The 15910-nt window shown below is 41.2% G+C and overlaps 1 protein-coding gene across 2 annotated transcripts in view; it reads left to right on the top strand.

Moving 5' to 3' along the window:
• The window catches only part of ST8SIA1 (ST8 alpha-N-acetyl-neuraminide alpha-2,8-sialyltransferase 1), a 156388-nt gene that overhangs the window by 52342 nt on the left and 88136 nt on the right, over positions 1–15910 (top strand). For both annotated transcript variants that reach the window (XM_082352008.1, XM_082352009.1), the window contains exon 2: positions 526–670. In XM_082352008.1, the coding sequence (XP_082208134.1) occupies positions 526–670 (145 nt within the window). The remainder of the gene's footprint in view (positions 1–525; positions 671–15910) is intronic.

Raw genomic sequence — 15910 nt, 5'->3', positions numbered from 1 at the left:
TTGGTTGAATCCATGGAGGCAGAACTTCAGATACAGAGGGTCGACTATGGGACTTGAGCATCTGTGGATTTTGGTATCTGAGGCAGGTCCTGGAACCAATTCCCTGCAGATACCCAGGGACAACTGTAATGCTGCAGTGAACATAGAGGTGCATATACCTTTTCAAATTAGTGTTTTTGCGTTCTTGTGATAAATACCCAGAAGTGGAATAGCTGGGTCACATGGTAGTTCTAGTCTTAATTTTTTGGGGGGTCTCCATACTGTTTTCCATAGTGGCTGCACCAATTTACAGTCCTACCAGCTGATGTATTTTTTTTTAACTTTTTTAAAATTATGAAATGTTCCAGTCATGCATTCTGATGGCTGGAAGAATGAATTAATAGTAGTCTAATCACCCTGGAGACACAGATGCTTTTGTGAGCTGGCGCTGAGGTAAGGCTGCACATCTCTGTGGGAATGACAAGTGAATGAGTCTGCTGCTCACTTAACCTGCTGTTCTTTTCTCTCTCTTGTTTTCTCTCCTAGGAAACAGATGGAAGACTGCTGTGACCCTGCCCATCTCTTTGCTATGACTAAAATGAATTCCCCCATGGGGAAGAGCATGTGGTACGATGGGGAGTTTTTATACTCATTCACTATTGACAATTCAACTTATTCTCTCTTCCCTCAGGTTAGTACAGAGTTTGTTGCCTTTCAATGTCGTCTCTTATATGTCTTGATATCATAGGAAAGGGATAATTGATTTTGCCTAACTAATCAGATCTACTTCTTTTCATCTTCTTACTTTTCTGAATTATAAATGCTTCTCTTTATACTGTCGTTTTTTCGTGAAGAAATCAAATAATGTTGTGATGCAGGGGCAGCAGTAGGATATTATAGAGTAACAGATTTCCTAGCCCTTCTGATTTGAGTCATATGAGACTGAAGAAAGCAAGCAGAGAAGGAAGCAAGGTCAGGGAATTGTGGAGTTCCAGTGTTTTGAGGTTGGCTGTGGCATGATCTTGAAGATTTGCAATTCTGGAATGTTTTCTTAGGGCTGAGACTGCTCTCAGGGAGTGGGGACCATATGGTCAGAAGTTGCTTCTTAGAGCTTGTGAATCTTAACCCTGTGGTTAGATTACTGCTATGAAGTGGAGGAGTGGTGGAGATGGAGAGAAAGTATTTGACCACTTTTGAAGTGGTCTAAATCAAGCTTTGCTTCCTTAATGTTTTTCTTTGTGGTTTCCTAAGCATTGAAATCAAATGTTTTACTAAAATATATCTATGTAGCTAGTGGGGGGGGAAAGGAAGTCTTTGTTTCTAGGGAGCCCTAGTTGGAGATGGGAAGTGGATCTTAGGTGAAATTGCCATTAGGGAGAAATTAAGAAATGAATCTCGCCTTCCCCCAGTCTTCACACTACTCTTGGTTTGGCCAGATGATTGTGCAGAAAGAGAATTCATGGTCAGAGGTGGAAAACATATATCTGTATTAATAGCAAAGATTCTTCAGAGGAGGCATCTTATAAAGTTTGAGGCACATGCAGTACCAGATCCAAAGTCACATGCTCTATGAAATAGCTCCCATTTGCTAGTTCATTCTTAGGTGTTTTCATCCAATTTAACGGTTTTAGAGTATGTATAATGATACAGTTAAAATATTTTATTTTAAAATAGGAAATAGAAGGTTCAATTCATGGCCAGCATCCTTGTGCTTTTTCTCTCTTCTTCATTTGCCCTTGGGAGCCTTCCTTATGTCAAAGGAAATGATTAACAGTCATAAAATGTAGGATTGAATTTTGTCTCCACCTCTTCCTAACTAAATGCCTTGCTAAGTCACCTAACTCTTCTGAGGTTCAGCTTTCTCACTTGTACAGTGGCGAGAGCAGTACCTGTCCAGCCACCTCACAGAGTTGAGTTGACATGGACATGTCATACAATGCATGTCCAGGTGCTCTGTAAACTACAAAGCATTATGTAAATGTGAGGTTTATTAATGTCCTGGTTCATATACCGCATCTTTAGACTGAGGAACGAAGAATATAATTGCATTAGTCAGAAATCTTCCTAGGTGTTTTTAGCAGAAAGATATTTCATGTTGGGCATTAGGCACTAAAAAAATCGTTAGGCGAATAGAGGAGTGGGAGTCAAGAGGTGGCTCCTGGAATTACTTAGTCCAAGAACTTTACTGCCATAACTGTGGTTTAGGGATTAGAAAACCGCAGTGGCCACTGCCATTAGCAGAAACAGGGCCAGGAATTTGGGTTTCAACTCACCTCCTCCCTCCAAATCTCCTTCAAGTGCATCTAGTGGGTAAGATTAATTTGCATCCAGAACACTAGTTGCAAAGAAGTCCAGGAGGGGCAGTTTTTAAAGCAATCAAGCTTTAGCAGGAAGCTAGAAAAAGGGTGGAATTGAGGTTGAGTAAGCCAATTCACAGCATCTTCTTTGTACAAACACTGATATCAACTCGCTATGAAATGAAGAAGAGATAAGGAAGCAATCTCCTTTAATAGCTCATCAAATAGAAAAGATTTTAAAGAAACCCAAAATAGGATTTTATAGATGAGGGCCTTCAGTCATACTAACTGACTTTGTGCTAGAAAATAGATTTGAAGAGAGGAAATGATTAAAGAAATACAAACTAACTTCCCATCTTATCTGTTAAGTTGCAGCAGTAAGATAGCAGGAAACATTTTCTTTTTCAAGTGTGTGCACATGAATTTTGTGTCTCTGTATGCCAGCTGCAAGACCAAGGAACCATCCCTGAATAATAAAGGAAAAATGCTTTTTTCTTAGAAAGTGAAAGTCATCACATCACTGTGTGTGTGCACAGGCATTACAAAGGGCTGAACCAGTTCAATGGGTAGACTTGAAAAAAGGTCACGTGTGTATTCTTCTGCAGAGATTCTGAAATGACTAAATTAATTTATAGAAATCCTGGAGAATCAGTTTGCATCAACACAAAGGGTGTCTATCGCCGGGCCCTCTTATTTCTCAGTGAAAGATTTCTAGTTTGTTATCAGGAAGCTAAGTTGTCAGTTAATTGTTAGGCTTCATTCATGCTCCCTGTGGGAAGAAAGTGGTGTGTGCTGATTAGGCAGAAATGCAGGTGAGTGAGCTGGGCTCCGTGTGGTCAGTTGAACAAAGCATCCCTCCTCTCCCTGTTTCAGCAAGATAATGCTAAATCACTCCTTTGCTAACTCAGATGTATAACTTTATATCACACTTTTTTTTTAATTTCAGCTTTTTAAAAAAATTTATTTTTTATTTAATTTATATCACACTTTTAATTATATATTTTAATGTATTTAGTTTAATTATATATTACACTTCTCCCCTAAATGCTCCATATATGTCAGCTGTCATTATTATTGGTATTACTCCTTTGCCTATTTTAATCACTGCTTTTGTTGTTGTTGCCAAGCTGCAATCCAAGATTCTCTGTGTGATGTGGAAAGTTAACAGGTCCTGAATCAAGGCTGGAGGGTCCACAAGGGCCCTAGTGAGATGCTGTATACTTTGTAATTACAGTTAGTTGCTTCTTATTTGGACCTCCTATGACTTCCCATGGCTTTATTATCAAATTTATTCAATTCTGCCTCCAATGCGGTTATTTGCCTAATCACTTATCACAGTTTTCTAAAAGTCTTTATCTGCTGATCTCAATACCATCTTGTGAGCTTTTGAGGAAACTCATTTTTGTGCCTCGTGCAGTGAAGCTTCGCACTTAATATAGATGCTCATTTCCAGCTGCTCTCCCTGCCTATGTGTGTCCCACCTGGGCTGTACCACTGCTGTGCCCTGGCTTGAACTATAGGAAACCAAGCAGGACAGTTTGATGCAGCTGTTTTCAAATGGCTCTATAAATGTATTTTGGTGAAATATTTGTTGAATATTACTAGGCACGAAGAGCCGAATTTTAATCCTCATGTAGGTTTTCTAGAATATGCAGTGCGTGTGTGTGTGTGTTTGGAGGGGACAGTGTGATGGTAGTGTTCCCACTTTGAGACTACTTGAGGATACCTCCATTCCCTAGGCTGGGATCAGCTCTTTCCTGCTCTGCCTCTCCCTTTGAAGCCTACATGGTCCCACATTTGTAGATAATACCGAATAAATGCTATTTTGGCCTAAGACATATTTTTACCCAGAAAGAGCATAAATTTCCTTGGCAATGAGTGAGGGAGTAGCAGGAATGTTAGAAACCACAACTGTGTTGATATAATTTGATAAATATTTTCTTTGGTGTAATAAATATGTGGTCGGCCCACCATTCTCTTACATTGTGCTGGATAGTCACATGAAATATATCACAAACTAGACGAGTCAATTTTCCTCAAAATATCCACCCAAGGCCATATGTACAGAATCACAAAACATCATTAATGCACCTCAGACAGACATTTCCAGCTCTTCTGATCACCATAAACTCCCTGACATCTTCCACTTGGCCTGGACCCACAATGCCATTGGCCCAGGGGAAACCCAGCAGGATATTTTGAAGTACTTTTGTCAAAATGACTTTGTTAGAATGAAAATACACATTTTTTTTTTTCACAGCAATGTGCTTAATAGAATCCTCTGAGCTCCTGGGTATTCCCGAGTCTCAGAGCAATTTTTTTCTCTAACGAAATTTAGATTCTACTATATAATCTACATCATTTGGTAGCTTGCTTTTTTACTTACCAATATGATTGTAATCATTTTCCAAACATATACCTTTTCAACTAGAAGGAAACTGAGGGGACTGTTTGGTGGGCATAGATCTTTGCCAAGCCTGTGTTGGTTCATGTTGTCAGACTTGTGTTTGGCTGAGACCTGACACAGGAGCTTAACCAAATAGGTATTTATTTATCTCAAGCAATAGTTAGGGATTAGGAGGTGAGTAGGTTAGAGCTAGATGGTGACTACACAGCGCCATCAAGTTCCCAGGCTCCTGCCTGAACATCTTTAGCTGATGGCCAAGGAACCTTCTAGTTTTGATCCAGGATCCCATTAAGACAGAGGGGAAACAGAAGAGGAAATCTGGACAGACTCCTGCTGATGTGTCAGTGGCCAGGACTGAATCTCATGGGTGTGTCTAGCTGCAAGAGAGGCTGGGAAATTTCAGTATTTCAGCTGTAAGGCAAATGCACTCCACTGGACAACTGCCTGCCTTAGTTTCTTCACAGGTTAGCTCACTCTGTCCTTATAGCAACTCTGTGTGGTTGTTACTCTGGTCTTCATTTCATGGGTAAAACTGAGACTGAGGAGGGTTAAATATCTTATTCAAGGTTCTAGAGCTCGCAAGTGGAGGGCTGGCATGTAAAACCTGGCCTGTCTGATTTCCAAAGTATTATTATTATTTTAAATTAATTAATTAATTTATTTTTGGCTGCGTTGGGTCTTTGTTGCTGCGTGCGGGCTTTCTCTAGTTGTGGCGAGCGAGAGCTACTCTTCGTTGCAGTGTGCGGGCTTCTCATTGTGGTAGCTTCTTTTGTTGCGGAGCACGGGCTCTAAGCGTGTGGGCTTCAGTAGTTGTGGCACGTGGGCTCAGTAGTTGTGGTGCACGGGCTTAGTTGCTCCACGACATGTGGGATCTTCCTGGACCAGGGCTCGAACCTGCGTCCCCTGCAATGGCAGGTGGATTCTTAACCACTGCGCCACAAGGGAAGTCCCCCAAAGTGTTATTGTTTATTATCTTGTTTCTATATTTTTCTTAAAAAGTCATGGGTTCTGGTGGATTCATTGTTAATTTTTATCACGCAATCACCTTGAAACCATTTTAAGGTTTTTGCTTCACTTATATAAATACTCTTAGAGGAAATGGAGAAATTCTTTCGTAGCTATCTGAGAGGAAAAAAAATAGAGTACAGATATGCAGGCTCTAGGATCCTGTACAGCACTGTAGTTGCCCTTTGACTTTGAGTGCCCTAGTGGCCCACTTTGGATGGAGAAATAAGACCAGTTCCAACTGGTTTCTATTTTGGCTTCTATTAAATGGGTTCCTGGACCCAAATCCAATGTGTGTGTGTGGAGACTATGTAGAGACTCTCCCATACCACCAAGCAATTCTCAGACACTAGCTGGGAGTCTTACCATTCAACTCAATTCTGACACTACCTACCCGGAGTTAGCATCAGATGCCACAGGTAAAGGACTCAGTCCCACAAGACCACGCTCCACTTCAGACATCCGTCATGAGCCCAGGTTATTACTTGTACTTCTGACCGACCGGCTACAAATGGGAAGTTCCAGTGACTCCCCCCAACTCAGGACGCCAATTGCAAATCCAAGTTGTTACCTGTACTTCTGACCGACTGGCTATAAATCAGAGGTTCCCACGACGTCCTTCTTGGGTTCTATTAATTTGCTAGAATGGCTTATAGAACTCAGGAAACTCGTTTACTCACTAGATGACTGATTTATTACAAAGGATATTAAAGGATACAGATCAACAGCCTGATGAAGAGACACATAGGGCGAGGCCGCCAACAAAGGAGCTTCTGTTCTCCTGGACCTTGGGGCCTTGCTTCATGGCAAGTGGAAGCGCCCTGTTTCCCCAACCTGGAAGCTCTCTGAACCCCATCCTTTGGGTGTTTTATGGAGGCTTCATTATGTCAGCATGATTGATTAACTCCTTGACCATTGGTGCTTGATTCAACCTGTAACCCCTCTCCCCTCCCCGGAGATCAGGGGGGTGGGACTGAAAGGTCCAACCCTCTGTTCATGATTGGTTCCCCTGACAACCAGCCCCCATCCTTAGATGGTTTCCAAAAGTCACTTTCATTAACATCAACCCAGATGTGGTGTGAAGGGGCTTGTTATCCATAACAAGACACCATTTTCACCTTTATGGCTCTGAAGGATTTTCAGGAACTGAGGACAAGAGACCAAATATTATAAAAGATGTTCCCTTTGCTCTTATTGTTCAGGAAATTCCAAGGGTTTTGGGAGCTGTAAGTCAGGAACTGGGCATGAAGACCAAATATATTTGGGAAACATATTTTTGTCATCTGAATGTTCCTTGTAAATCACAGCATCGCATCTGTGATAGAGAAATCCAGGTTCTCAAAGGAAAGCAAATTGTTCTTTGCACACTGCTTCTATATTATAGAAATCCAGAACATGATCCCACTACCATTAAATAATTCAGAGCATTTACTCCTATCATCCTTGGTTAAATGGCAACGTTAGAGAAATATGTAGGGAATGGAGTCTACAGATCTGGGTTTTAGACCTGGCTTTCTATGATGACATTTGTGATCCCAGGCAAGTCATGTAACTATTCTCAGCCTGAATTTATAATTTTCAGTTCGGGACTAATAATACCTGGTGTTTGTATTTCAGTGTTATTATGAGACACCAAGTTAAAATGAGATTAGGGGTGTAAAAGTGCTTTGTAATGAATGCACTGTGCAAACACATAATAATGTTACTTTTATTATCTGCTTAAGCATTTATGGCATGTAAGCATTTCTTAGGCATTTTGGGAACCAATGGGGGGGAAAACTCTAGAAAAGTGGTCAAATCAATTTTCCATTCTGATGAGTGGCGAGAAGAGATAAATCTGTTGAGTCTGGGATTTAGGGAAATATAAATTAATTATGGAGGATGCCTCAGGCTGTGCCAATTGGACATTTGTATCATTATAGTTGGATAATAATTATGATACACTGAAAGTGCAATGTAAGATACATTATTAATTTCTAGTGAATTAAGATTGTGTATCTTAACAATGGATTAGTAGCCTCTGTTCCTCTCATTGTCCTGTAACTGAGCAGATGAGGAGAGTGGGTCATCACAGGACTTCCAAATACCTGTTATCCTCAGAGGAAAGCACACGATTAGAAGTTAGTTGCCCCACGGAGTAGTTGAAAGTAAACTATAAGACGCCTTTGTCTTTCAAACTTAGAAATAATTACAAATTAAGACCTTTCTCTAATGAAAATTATCACAGGTTGTCTATGGTTGAGAACAAAATGAAAATGAGTTGTAAGGAATGGTGTGCCTCGCCACGGTGTGGACCTTTCTAAAGTAGGTGACAGTGTGTAAAATTTAGTACAAAGACTGATTGTGGCTCAGGCTTAAAGCTTCCTGGGAACAACTGAAAAGGTTGCATGACACCAATTACCACTGAGTCAAATCTCATCCCATAGGTCTGATGGGAGTGATAACTCTTTTCAGGAGGTGTTAATGTCCCACAGAACGTTTTCTTCTTAGATTCGGTTGACTTGACGGGGTGTTTTCCTGCAGAAAAAGCTGGTATATCTTTGTTTTTCCTCAGCTGGTTTCTTCATCTTGGTCTTTCTTACTGGCAAATGTCCAAGTGTAGACAGGCATTTCTCTCTGATTTTGACTTCGTTTTGAGCTTTTGTTTTCATACCAGGAGGCCTCTGCTCTTGATATGCTCATTTGCACTCCTCAGGTCTATTAGAGATCGCTTAACTGCATAAAGATACATTTGATGAGCAGTGGTGACCAGGAACTGGGGCGACAGGAATGAGGAATGACTGCTTGTGGGGGGGTGGGATTATCTCTTGTGTTGATGAAAATGTTCTAAAATTGGAAAAAAAATCGCTACACATGAACTGAATTACAAAACAGAACAGAGTCACACATTTAGAAAACACACTATGGCTGCTTAAGGGGAAAAGGTGAGGTGGGGTGATGCATAAAACAAGGGTTTGAAATTAGCACAGATACCGTTCCATAAACCAAATGTGTAATAGACAAGAGCTACTCCTTGCTCAATGAACTGGACTCAACACCCCCTGTTCACCGCAGAAGAATATATCTGACTAGTAAGAATCTTAAAACCTATGTATTGGTATCTCTCTCTAAGTGAATCAAGTGGGTGTAAAGTGGCATAAACACAGCAGTGAAAATCAGCTAAACCTCATTATAAAAATAAATTACAAAAAAAAAGAGATACATTTGATTAACTTAGATCATATCAACACTGAATTTTCTCTGGCTTAATTAATTTGGTCAGGGAATAAAAAGATACAAAATGAGTACAGAGAACATTTTCTTAATGTTTGTATTTGTTCAAATCAATTTACTCTCCTTCTTCTGCTAATTGGCCTGTAATCTTTAGATCCCATGGGAGCTGGCACAATATTCTTGTCATCCCTCATGGCCTGACATATCCTCTTATCTGCAGGGTCAGAACTTCTGGGTGAGGAAGGGTTGGGGTGGGGATAGAATAGGGAAGTTAATTTGGCTGTGGAGAGTAAAAGGCGGTCCAGCTAGTAGCCAGAAAGGGTTATTAAGATTCTCACCCTAGGTAACTGTTTCCAGTAACCAGAAGATAATAGGGAGTAAAAGAAAGATAACTACCATATGGTATCACTTACGTGTGGAATCCAAAATATGACACAAATGAACGTATCTACGAAACAGAAACAGACTCACAGACATAGAGAACAGACTTGTGGTTGTCAAAGGCGGGGGGAGTGGGGGAGGGATGGAGTGGGAGTTTGGGATTAGAAGATGCAAACTATTATTATATATAGGATAGATAAACAACAAGATGCTAATGGATAGCACAGGGAACTATATACAATATCCTGTGATAAACCATAATGGAAAATAATATGAAAAAGAATGTATATATACGTATAACTGAATCACTTTGCTCTACAGTAGAGATTAACACAACGTTGTAAATCAACTATACTTCAATAAAATAAATTAAAAAGAAAAGAAAACAAACTTATGGTTACCAAAGGGGAAAGGGGGGAGGGAGGGATAAGTTAGGAGTTTCGGATTAACGTATACACACTACTATATATAAAATAGATAAACAACAAGGACCTATTCTATAGCATAGGGAAGTATATTTAATATCTTATGATAACCTATAATGAAAAGAATCTGACAAAGAATAGATATATATGTATGTATATAACTGCATCAATTTGCTGTACACCTGAAAGTAACAAAACACTGTAAATCAACTCCTTCAATTAAAAAAAAGAAAAAAAAACCGATGTGCCAATAGTGTGCAAAACTCAGACATGGAGATTGGGGGAGGGTGGAGCTATACCCAGAGAGCCAGATTAAACAGTCATTGATTTCAAGTTCCCAGCCACTAGGCTGGAGGTTTTGGCAACTGGCAGCTTTGGGGAGGTACTGGCCAGAGGAAGGCAGGGTTCCATCCTTCTAGAGGCTTGGAAAGCTGATCATTTAATCCAGGCAGGGACTCAAGGGAACAAGGTGGAAGTTTCCATCCTGGGGGTCAAAATTAGGCACCATTTTTGAGAACAAGGTGGAAGCACCTTTCTGGAACTGAGTCTGAGCTGGGCACCAGGAACCTGGAAGGGCAACCTGGGGCTGTGTTTTGAAAATAAGACAGAAGCCAAGTTACCAGAGCCATACCCGAAGGCCAGGGTCAGAAGACTGCTGGTGTAACTTGATGGTGATTCCCACAGCTTTGGGTGGCCGCTCCCTCAAATCATCCCCCCGAAGCCAGAGCTGATCCACATTTCCCAGGGCTCAGGTCGAATCGGCAGTGGCCCCGATGTGGGTTCAGGCTGAGAATTAGGCCTGATAAAGAAGAATTTTTAAGACAAAAATGTTAGGTTCTTATCCTTTCCTGTGTCACCTCTATGGAGGCTGACAGGACAGAGGGCGCAGAAGCTAAGTGAAGGAGGGAATCTGGGAAAATTGTTAATTAAGGCAATATGTTAGCAGCTTGTCAGAAAAATAGGTGAGGGGATAAGTGTGGTGGATAAATTCAGGATAGGGTGTGGGTGTGCTGTCTGTAATGGAAACAGAAGTGCTTTTTGAGGATAACCAACGTTTTATACTCTGAAAACTATGTTTCATAAAATTTTTCTTGCCGAATTTTATTTTTCCTGTCTACCGAGACTCAGAGTTTTAACTCTTTACTGAGAAAAAAAAAAGGTGCTGAGAAAAAGACAATAGCAAACTAAATTCATTCAGTAGTGTCTTTACTTGAGGTGGTCTGCTGTTAATAAAGCACTGGCTAGCAGCTCCTTATAAGTATATGATTATTTTGCTTAAATTTTTCTCTCCCTAGGGTTTGGTCTACTCTGCTTTTATATACATTTTGGGTCTTATCTATTATTCAGATGATAGCACATTCACAAAGTATTGTTAATTTTGGAGCCATAAAACGTATACATTTCCTAATTGCTTTTTCTTGTTAAAGCCTGACATAGACTTTGACTGTAACGCACAAGGTCATTAAGAACTGAAGTAACTACGGTTGGCAGGCGCTTCCAGATGAGATGGGGATTATTGGAGGACTTCTTCAAACCCGAAGGCCAGTGATATGTATGGACTCAGGAAAAAATATAGTACTTCTTTTTATTTTTATAAAATAAGCTGTAATCTTAATTTTATTTGTATTTACTTGTTTATTTACAAGTATCTATTGGTCCTGTTCAAATGTGATTTTTTAAATTGAGGTATAGTTGACTTACCATATCATGTTAGTTACAGGTATATAGCACAGAGATTCAGTTATACATACATATATATACATACACATATTCTTTTTCAGATTCTTTTCCCTTATTACAAAACATTGAGTATAGTTCCTTTTGCTATACAGTAGGTCCTTGTTGGTTATCTAAAAAATATAGTACTTCTATATGATCCATAAAATTTAGTACAAATCAAGAATCAACAAAATATAGTCAGAGTTGAGTTAAAATTTAAAATAAGGCTCTGATGCACCAGAAATTCCCTTTCACATGTGTTGGACTTGCCGCCAAAATGAATATGCCCTGCAGCCTGCAAAACTATGCTTTCCTAAAATTTTGGTGACTCTGTATAAAATGAGTTCACCCATTCGTTCATCAAGCATTTGTTAAGCACTTTGTGCTGTGTACTAGGGACAGTGCTAGTTCTGGGGAGGTAGTGGTGAGTAAAGACAGACCCATTCTCTTCCCCCACCGGGTACTGTCTTCAGTGCCCCAGACGTTCTTTACCTTCCACATGTTCAGAATTAAATGCCCTCCCTCCCCATCCGCCTTCTCTTCTCTGTTCCCTGCCTCAGGTAATGATACTATAGCCCACGAATCACTAGAGCTGACACCTGGGTCTTATGTTTGAATCTGTCCTCTGTACTAACCACTTTCCCAACGCAGTTTTATTTTGTAAATATCTCTTGACTCCATCCCCTCTTCCCTGACCTCTCTGCCGCTGTGGTAGTTCAGGGTTTATCGTCTGTTATATGGGCTCATTCAAGAACTTTCTGACAGGTTTCACTCTTATGAACTTGCCTCCCTGCAACGCCCTCCACCCTGCTGCCAACGGCTGTCATTATAAAATGTAAATCTGTGTGTGTAACTTCTCTTAGGTCGCTCCTCTCTGCCCGCCGTGCACGCAAGAGCAAGTGGCCAAACGGCACCCTCACCAAGTCTGCTGGAGCAGTGTCAGTGAAGGAATCTCACAGAGAAGGCCAAGTAGCAGCTGGCAGATACTCTGCTGCCTTTTCATAATTACAGATGATGAGATCCTAGACTTTCTGGACTCCAGGAGAGGGACCCTTAAACTAGGCTGACATATTAGTCGTCTAATTAGGTGTGTGTGATTCAAAGACAGTGATATTGAAGTATTAAGATACGGCAGAGCCTTGGCTTTGGTCTGGTTTATCAGCTCAGTGCTTGTGGGTGATGGAAAGCCCTCTGCAGTCATGATTGGCAGCTAGAGGACAAGCCTTACAGACACAGGTGAATGACATAGCTTGCCAGAAAAGGATTTATCAATCAGCTCATGGTTCGGCAAGAGCCAGCCTCTTCCCTGGCATGATGGGAGGGCTGGGATCCCTGTCTTGCTCTTGGTCAGGATTGAGGGCCTTCAGCGCCTGACCATGGCTGGTCTCCATGGAACTTTATCAGAGGCCACTTCCTTTTCTGGACCGTGGGGGATGAGTCTTGGTCAAGTTAACCCTGCCTGATTACCACCTACAGGATAAAGTTCAAACTTCATACGGGGGCACACAGGCCTTCAATATCTGAACTCTCGGAGGATATAAAGTAATATAAGCTTAGTAATAGCCGTCCACCTTCTTTCCCCTGCTTCTCATTACTTTATACAGTTGATCCTTAAACAACACGGGTTTAAGGCTGGGTCCACTTATACGCAGATTTTTTCCAAAGGTAAATACTAAAGTACTGTCCCATCTGCCATGGGTTGAATCACGGGTTCAGAACCATGAATACAGAGGAACGAGTATAAGAAGGGCTGATTATAAGTTAACATGAGAATTTTTGACTGTGCGGAGAGTCGGGGTCCCTCATCCCCCCACTGTTCAAGGGTCAGCGGTACTCTGTAATTACCACATGACTTGCATTTCCCCCAAAAAGTTGTGCTTTTTTATTCCGTCTGCCCAGAATATTCTTCCTTTCCTTGTCTGATGAATTCTTATTTTTCAAGATCCAGCTAAAGCATCTTCATGTCTGTATAACCTTCCCAGTTCCCTCTCCCAAATCTCCATTGCCTGCCATATCAATTAAAAATCTGTCCTCCGCCCCCCCAACCCCACCCAAATTTGTGTATATATCTGTTACTATACTATCGAATAGCAGTGATTTGTTCACGTGCTTTCTGCGCGCCAGACTGTGAGCTCCTTGAAGGCAGCACCTAGACAGGGCCTGGCACGTAGCATAGCAGGTGGTAAATGAAAACGAGCTGAATGAACAATAGAATGGATAGCTATTCTTCCAAAGCCTTTGCAGCCACATGACAGCAGCCTCACTCTTTTGGAAGGAGATGCTGCCTGTGGTAGAAGGACCCAAGATCATTCCCACGAAGGCAACAGCCCTGGGAGAAGGAAAGGGTGTGGGATGGTGTGTCTGAGATCACCTTCTTAGTGTTCAGAATTTCATCCTAGTCTTGAGATGAAATGATCATACAGTTTTTAAAATGAGCCACAGTATTGGTGCCGGACATGTATGTAGTTGTTATTTTGGTTTTGTTTGTTTTGCTATTATTGTTAATCACTTTTCAAACACATTATTCTTGAGAAATTGTTACCGGGTAGTGCTGAAGGACATTTTGATGTTTGTGAAGATCGTTTCTCTCTCTTTATCTCTATTCCTTATTTTCCACCATTGCCTCTACCATCCTATTCCAGATGACAGTGGCCTCTTGCCTAGAATTTTACGGTAGTAGTCTCTTATTGGCCTTCTTGTATCTAATCTGGCCTCCTCACTGGTCTGTTTCCACATTGCAGCCTGAGTTATTGTTTTAGAATGCAGATCAGATTATGCCATCGCATTGCTTAAAATCCTTGATTAGCTTCCCATTGATTTCAGGATAAGACAGCCTTCTTAGGCCCACAAGGCTCTGCCTGGTCTGGTCCCTGCCTGGGGCTCCAGCATCAGTTTCCATAGTGTTCCCTCTCACCCTTTACACTTCACCTTCTTGGCCTGCTTTCAGCTCCTCATAAACACTAAGTTCTGTCTTTCTATAGAGCTTCTTGACCCTCTCTCCCTTTCCCCGGGAGACTCTTGTCTCCTCTTTTCTAGTTCACTTATGTTAATTCCTTGGATCCTGTTTGAGTGTCATTTCCTCAGAGGGACCTTCCTCCAGGTACCTCTCATTTGTCACTTTAAATTCAGTTGTTTAAGTATTTGATTCAAGGTTCTCTTTCTCACTAGAGACAGCTTCCACTGTTCCTGGAAGCTCCCAGAGACAGTATTTAATTTGGGGGGACAGGGAGCCATAGTATTGTTACTGAGTCCAAGCTTGTACTGCTCGCCACACGACAGGCCAGTCAATGGAGAGACGAGTTGTTGGGACAAGGAATAGCGACTTTATTTGGAAAGCCTGCAGACCGAGGCGATGGCAGACTAGTGTGCCAAAGAACCATCTTACCCGAGTTAGAATTCAGGCTTCTTTTATACTAAAAGGGGAAGAGGTGTGGCTGGCTGTTGCAGGCTTCTTGGTGCCGGAATCCTTTGTTCCTGCAGCTGTCTCTGTAGGTCAGGTCATGACTTCCTGTAAACCTCCAAGAAGACAGATGTTATTCTCTGTTCTGCAACTTTTTATCCTCTATATGAATGAAGAGTGTTATAGCTTTAAAGGTCAAGCCTGGGAGGCAGGGCCTTGAGAAAGGGCTATCATGTATATTTCAGGTTTGTTCTTCTGTGTTATAGTGTCTCAGATATTAGCTTAATGCCTGGGACATGGTAGAGGTTCAGTAAATTTTAGTGGAATGAAAGAATGAATGAATGAATGAATGAAGCTGCTTGGTTTTGCTGTATAAAATCACCAGCTGTAATACCAGTAGACTGCACAGCCTAGGTTTGGTGTGTGTATATGTGTATGTATATGTGTGTGTATGTATATATATATGTGTGTATATATATATATATATATATATATACACATATATATATATATAAAGAAACTTGGAGTTCATTATCACAAACCAGAGTGGAAAAGCCCCACATCAGAAGCAGTCACTTGGGAAACCCCAGAATGACTGCCTCAGATGGAAGCCTGTAAGAGAAACCTGTGGTGATGGTCAAATAGGGTGACAGTGAACCCTTTCTGTTACTGTATTTTTGCCCTTTTGTGGTTATTTATCAATACAGGGTCTCAGGTGTTGCAGTGAAATCAATCTTATGAGTCACCACAATGGAGAAATTGCTGCTATTTCTGAAGATTTAAAATCATTGTCAGAGATGTCAGCTTAGCCAGTCTCTGCCCTCTGTCCAAGCAGAACTAAAGGGCAGAAGCAGTGATGCAGCCAGAAGAAGGGTGACTCCTGGGTCTCCTCCTTGCCATGAGCTGGCATCCCCAGGCTCTGGGCTCTTGTGTTGAGGCCATCGTGCTCCCTCTTTTCTTCAATCTTCCAGCCGTCAGATATCCCTGAACCAATTTTCCTACAAAATGAATGTGTGGGATTTGCATTTTGAAAGGACTGCTCTTATAATACCACCATCTTTTCAATTAACATACTGCTTCCCTG

This window comes from Balaenoptera borealis (assembly GCF_965194805.1).
Source record: "Balaenoptera borealis genome assembly, chromosome: 13".
Lineage (NCBI taxonomy): Eukaryota > Metazoa > Chordata > Mammalia > Artiodactyla > Balaenopteridae > Balaenoptera > Balaenoptera borealis.
Note: the sequence above shows the minus strand (reverse complement) of the source record. Positions and strands in the feature narration are given on the sequence as shown.